This window comes from Trypanosoma equiperdum (genome assembly GCF_001457755.1).
Source record: "Trypanosoma equiperdum strain OVI genome assembly, contig: ctg_514, whole genome shotgun sequence".
NCBI classification, from domain to species: domain Eukaryota; phylum Euglenozoa; class Kinetoplastea; order Trypanosomatida; family Trypanosomatidae; genus Trypanosoma; species Trypanosoma equiperdum.
In genome coordinates, this window is record NW_027124437.1 from 1802 (window position 1) to 8418 (window position 6617).

Consider the following 6617-nt stretch of genomic DNA (forward strand, 5'->3'; position numbering starts at 1 on the left):
GGCTTTTCCTTTTTCTTTCGCAATATTCCCTTGCAGTACAAATTTGGGTGGATTTGAGGGTAATCAACTCGCGTCGCTAAGCTCCTTTATGGTAGAAATTGGCCTCTTAATACCGTAAACCCTTTGAGGAGACACCGCCGAAGCTGCTGCGTCATCACGAATAATTTATTCAATTTGTGTTTGATTTTTAGCCCCGCCGCCCCAGTGCCACGGGTATGTAGCAAAAAAAGAAGGCAATACGTACAGACAGGTGAATATGTTCGCTGCGAAGGTACGGCGTATGCTTTGGGGCGTGGATGGGGAGGCGAAGGAGTTTCCAAGTAATACATAACTTCGCACGCGCCTCCTCACCCGTCCTTCATACACACACTCACACACATACACATGCACGCAAGCGTACACCAGCGCTCAAACCGAGCGGCAGGCATCTCATGCAATTGATAATAACGTCTTCACAGCATTTCTTAGCTCTGGGAATGTGAGGAGGGAAGTGGTCAGGCACGCACTGCAAATATTTCAATAGAGAAACGGTTGCATGCGCTGTTTGTAATGAGAAGGGTCCATACAGTGAAGTCGCTGCGACGTCACTCTCCAACACCACAGCGGATAAATGCGTCAAATGACACAAAGAAATTTAAATTCTGCAATGTGACGAGCGCCACTTTCCATACACTCCAGTATCGCCGCAATACCGTGGCTTTTAAACATGTTGGAGGTTTGGCCCCGCGCCTGCAAGAACAAAGTTGTGTACGCAACGGAACGCTTCCAAATGGGGCTTCGTTCAACGGGGCCCCGCTGAACGAAAATAGGAGATGAATGCTGAAATTGCCTTTCCAACCGTTTGTACATCATATGCGCGGTGCCCGGATTATTTTGGCGCCACAACTTTCTTATGTGTTGAAGGAATTTGTCCACAGGATAAATCACATGCTGAAGGATCTCGCCTTCAACGACAAACGCATCCACACGAGAATGCCCTTCCGTGTTATTGTGCAGAAATCCTTTGTGTGTTTCATCTGGGTTGAAAACTTTTGCGTGGCCACCTACAGCCCCGGCGGCACAGATGGCTTCCCGCCCACCCTTTGAGTGGCCCGTGTAAAATATTTTTATCCCAGGGAATTTTCTCTCGATGATTCTTGCGTTGTCGATCGCAAACCTATCTGTTTCCGCGGAACCTAAGGCGGGAGGAACATTCTGCCATTGATTTGGCCATGAGAAAAAACTTTGCGTCCCTCGGAAAGCAACTAACAGACAAGTTATTTCCTTACCTTTTTCATCTAAATGAGTGTATTTGTAGACGGCACAACCAAAGTCTTCCTTCTCCCTATGAAAGTCCTCCACGTGGCTCATATCCTCTTCTTCTAGTCCAGTTATGGGTGATGATTCACATGTGTACACAGCCGCACTTGCGAAAGCGCACATGACATCTATCCATTGCACCGTGTAGGCGTACTTTTGTTTGTTCCTCCCATTACTGCACGATTCATCGTCTCCCATTCCCTAGTTTTAGCACCGGTCACTACTTGAGAAGACACCAGTTTCGAAAAGAAAATCGTTCCACATGTATTACATGTCGCAATTTGAGTGAAGGGAACCTTCGATATTTGTTTTTCATCCATTTTGACAGAATATAAGGTCCACAAAAGAGAAACTAGCAAAACATCATATGGGCCCACACAACGTCCCCTCAAAGGCATATGGCGTAGCCTCCCATGCTTCCATACTCTCATGCATCCGCTCAAAAAAGATGATGAGAAAGGAAAGTCACACACATACACGGAAACACAGAGATAATTGTGGTGTCAGCGCATCTAATTTACGTTTCCCTCTCGTAAACGGTTTCTTGCTCACTGCTTTTCATTACATAATATCAACTAGCTTTCACTCTTGCACAAATACACTGACCCAGAGTATGCAGCTTTAAAATTCCCTATACGCCATTCACCGCTTCAGCACCGAGAGCAACACAACTGTGATGGTAAATGAAGTTATTCTTTGCCATCTGCTAATTCGCTTCACAATCCTTACTTCAGGTAATGCCTGTGTAGGGAATTTGTCCTCTAATTAATCTCTATTGGGTTGTAAGTTCATTATGGGAAACTTGGAAGCCCCGTCACAGATGCTACTTAACTATCAAATTTCACCACACAGACCCTTTGAAACATGGAGCTCTCAAACATCATGGTGAGTGTTAACGTTTGCTTTGATAACCAGCGGTTCTCAATTCCCGCTTAGTTGCTTCAACCTTCCCGTAATTGCGTTGGAGTCTTTAGGAAAATATGTTATCTTACTTGCTCTAACCCTCATGAGCGTCTCTTGCAGGAGATAAACGCCACCGTAGCCCCATCAAGTAAATTTTCCACAAGGGTAAAAATCAGCCACCACCTTTAGAAATCACCAAAGATAAAAGAAACCCGGTGAACCGCCCAGCCCTCCTCGAAGCGAATGCCTCAAGTTGTAACACCACGGCCCCTTACATGCAAGCTAAATACACAATGAGAAAAGTGGAAGATATCGACAACACTCGTACACTTTATGGAAATGTTTTTACCTGAGAGGGAGACCTCCCAGATTTTGTGCCTATTATACACGGTAATAGCGGACCAACGCCTAAAATTTAATATAACAACAGAAAATTACATACTCGTAAGCACCCTCCCGTCTAATCACCTTCCGTGACAAGGGGGTAGATTGGATTCACGCAGGGAATTTAAACGCTGCTACTCGACATTCAAGATGTCAATTAATAGTGTCGCCACACTCTTATTTACCATAATTTGGCAGATGATCGAAACAAACAACAGCGGGAACGGTGAGATATTTTCCAGGGAGGGCCACAGAAAGGAGAGGGAAAGAGAAAATTGTAGGGAAAATATATGAGCAGAGAACACGGCAAACACAAAGGATAATCTGGAGGTCTGTGGCGGAGGAATATTAGGAGCTGAAATGGGTTAAATTGCTATGGTGTCGTCAGCACCTTCAAGCAACATAAAAGTAAAAGGAAAATATAATTCAAGCATGTGTTTCTTTTACCAACTACTGTCACATGAATCGGCACTAATAATGCGTACGTTAAGTGTCTACCCACTATTACCCTATATATGTGTCGCAAAAAATCCAAGATCGACGCTGGTAAGGACACGAAAGTGCGGCAGCTTGCCTCTTCACGTAGATCCATTGTTTCTACCTCATACCTTCCCTTATGCTTCCACCTCGTTTCCTTGTTTTTATCTTGAAGTGATGCACCGCGCTCTCCGAAGCATTTCGTTCCTCATCTCAAGGCCCAGGTCCTCGCGGCAGTGTCGGTAATGCTCATGAGTTTCTCCTGCTCTTCACTACGGAGGTCCGTTACATCTCCCGTGTTAACTGCCTCAAACACTTGGTCACGGAACTCCTTCTCACCATCCAGGTATCCTTACGTTGTCATGAAGCTCAGTACCTTGTTCTTCCAAGTAACGTCAGTAGAATAGTAGAGAAGAAAATTTTCCTGCTCCACCGAATGGCCCTCAAACAGTTTCCTCTTAACGATCTGCTCACACTCCTCCGTTTCCTCAGTGCAGAGCCCTACAACATTGAAATCATACTGCTCCCTCTGCTTCAACACACTCCATTCCCTTCCATACTCCTCTTGTATATGGAATTGTTTTTCGTCCAGCAATTCCCAAAGTATGGTGAGTGCTCTCAGCGTTGCCACCTTGTTTCCCCTCCGCTGGGCAGCAACCGCCGTAACGCCACCGATAATCCCCCCCCCCCTATGAAGACACCGTAAGCTCCAGCAATGGCTCCAAACGCGACTCCAGGAGGGCCTCCTACCGTTTGCCCCAAAAATGCACATGTGCCGATAAGCCGTCCATTAAACCTTGCTGAGTGCGAGAAAAATACGGCGATGACGTTAACAATAAATTCTATCAACATCCATATCGATATTTATCTCAAATGTGATTCAATAGCAATTACTGATTAAGCTTATTTTCGAGCTTTAGTTGGAATCCACAAAAATCCCACTGCTATTCACCTAAAATAACACCTGCATTCTGTCTAACATCCCACATCTCAGTATCAGCAGCAGTGTAACAGTACTTAAAACGGCATGATTGCACACATGGGATGGGGTAGAGAAATTTCCTTTTCATACTGAATAATCCATGACTTTGCCACTTTCTCCTTTTACCGTCAGCTGCCAACAGCTCTCCACCCATTTCAATCATCAAATGCCAGAATGTATGTAAGTTATTTCTCTCCCTCCACATTTCTCAGCCCATACAATAACACATTTATTCATCAAGCTGGTTGCAACTCTCCTTAGCGTTAATTTGCCGAAGGAGCGATAACCCCACAAATGTCTTTCATAACCTTAAGTGTCGCATTCTGCCGAGTTGGTTACTCTCAATAACAGGTAAGTGCATCAGAAATCCCCTTACAATTCGATGCGTTGACGGGAAGAATCAATAATGTTACCAGAATCCCTCTGCCACTACCGGAACAACATCATGCTTATGCTACAGACTCTATCCGCACTAGACTCAAAAAAAAAAAGCGAGAGGTTTGGGTTGGTAATGAAATCACGAATAACATCTTAAGTGACACGACAAATTATATTCTAGTGTACCACGTGTCCCTCATGAAAATAAATATAACAATATGGCACACACACATACACACACACAGACATAGCTACATATACAACTATAGTTACAGAAACATGTGAATGTATATTAACAGGTTGTTTTAATATTGGCCTCATTGTGTTAACGATGGTGGTAAGGCAACTTGAGACGAAGTTTTTGATGCAAGTGTGAAAATGGGAGTGATTAATAAGAAAAGGTACCAGCGATAGAGGAATGTAAAGAACTGAGCTGCATTCCCTTTCTTTTTTGCAGGGGAAGGAAGCTTTCTGATTTTCACTGAGTCAGCCGCAAGGGTATGGGAACATTTCAGCACCTCCTCTGAGCAACTGCTCCAATATGCAACTATTCACTCCCCCACGAATAGAAAATAACAATCACAGGAGGGAAAAGTAATCTCCACCGCTTCAGTTTCGTTTACCGTAACTCTTTATGACCACACTATTCCAACCTTTACCTTTCAACAACCTCACATTCAGTAACTTTGCATTCACAAGCACAAACGCAAGATTTATCCCCTCCCACCACTTTTCTCCCCCCTTCGAATACAGAAACACATGGAAACCAAGTAAATAATTTTTTTAAAAAATTGCAACAACAATATGAACGCTCACGGAGCCAATTAGGAGGTTTTTCCCCTGCGGGTAAAGTTACCTCTCCCTTTTTTGTGGAACATATGGCATATCCTCCCATGCTCTCACGCATCCGGTCAAAAAAAAAAAAAAAAGAGGTTGACGAGCAATAAACTTTTGTAAACTAAAAATTTCCCTAAACCATTGACAAATATCCCAAGACTAATGCAAAGCTGAGTGCTTGGATTATTGTCATGGTGATCACCGAGGCGCCATTATGGAGAGTCGTTTGTAATTGTGTTCCATCATTTTCAGTGTTAAGACCTCCGGCAGGCGCGGAGGTGTCGGTGGTGTCGCCAGTTGTTTCTGCTGCATTTTCGTTTTGAGTGCTCGGTGAAATTTCTTTGGCATTTTGCCCTTCTTCCGAGTCTTGAACTTCGCTTTGCTCGACAGTATCATCGTCAGACTGCTCCGGCCCACCGACTGTCACCGCAGTGAAATGTTCTTTTTTTTCTTCAGGCTCATGAGGTGGATTTGACTGAAGTTGAGGGGACTCCTCCGCTGCGCTCTCTTGTGGTTGTGAACCACTCGTTTGCGTTGCATCACCTTCTGTTGTGGGTTCGACGGGGGTTTTCCGCGGTATAAAAGGGCACAGCTCTTCCCAACCTTTTGACGACGGCCATCCCCCGCCCCGTGATTTCTCCGAACTCACGGGGACCTTCCACGCACCTTCACATGTAACATTTACGGATTCTCTTCCTACCGGTGCGGCATTCTCAGAAATATCCTTCTCTCTGCAAGTTATGAAATCCGCTGTGCACGTGCACGATGCAAATTCCTTACCGTTCATTTTGCACCCCCAACCGAGCACATGTCCACCACCTCTCGCCCCCTCCGTTACGAGGGCGAACGCGTACACGAAAATCACAGGTAGCATCGCCCAGTGTTATCCTTTAGAAAAACAAAAGAACCAAATATGGGTATATTTTATGCTAACTTTAGTCTTCATTCATTAGAGTTTGAATTTATGTAATATCTTCACAACTGACCCTCTGCTGCACACGCCCAGGAACCAACTGCTGCCGTCTGTCATTTAGCAACACAATGAAACACTGAAACAGAGTCCCCCTAAGTATAAATACTTTTTTAAAGGGCATTCACTAATTTCCAAAACATCACCTTCACCAAAAGCACAACCCCCAAGAATTCCAGACACGGACGATATTCCTACACTCATAAGTGCACAATCCACAAATGCAAATTTTCAACTAATATACGTATATGGTTGTAAACAATTACTATTCCCTCAAACCATGGACATTTTTTTTTTGCGTACCATTTGAGGCGGGAAACACGTCACCGTCATGGCATATCACGTGTGGCAAAAAAGCGCAACGCTCAAGAGAAAAGATGCGAAAGA

At 44.4% G+C, this 6617-nt stretch overlaps 2 protein-coding genes across 2 annotated transcripts; both read right to left on the reverse strand.

The window, feature by feature from the left end:
* Positions 1 to 615: 615 nt before the first annotated feature.
* TEOVI_000215400 (Protein of unknown function (DUF2974), putative) lies at positions 616 to 1497 on the reverse strand (the record flags this gene model as incomplete). The annotated part of the gene is made up of 1 exon (XM_067225264.1): positions 616 to 1497. The coding sequence occupies one exon, from the start codon at positions 1495 to 1497 to the stop codon at positions 616 to 618; it is 882 nt and encodes a 293-aa protein (XP_067081365.1).
* A 3896-nt stretch (positions 1498 to 5393) lies between these two features.
* On the reverse strand, positions 5394 to 6134 carry TEOVI_000215500 (uncharacterized protein; the record flags this gene model as incomplete). The annotated part of the gene is made up of 1 exon (XM_067225265.1): positions 5394 to 6134. The coding sequence occupies one exon, from the start codon at positions 6132 to 6134 to the stop codon at positions 5394 to 5396; it is 741 nt and encodes a 246-aa protein (XP_067081366.1).
* Between the last annotated feature and the right edge of the window lie 483 nt (positions 6135 to 6617).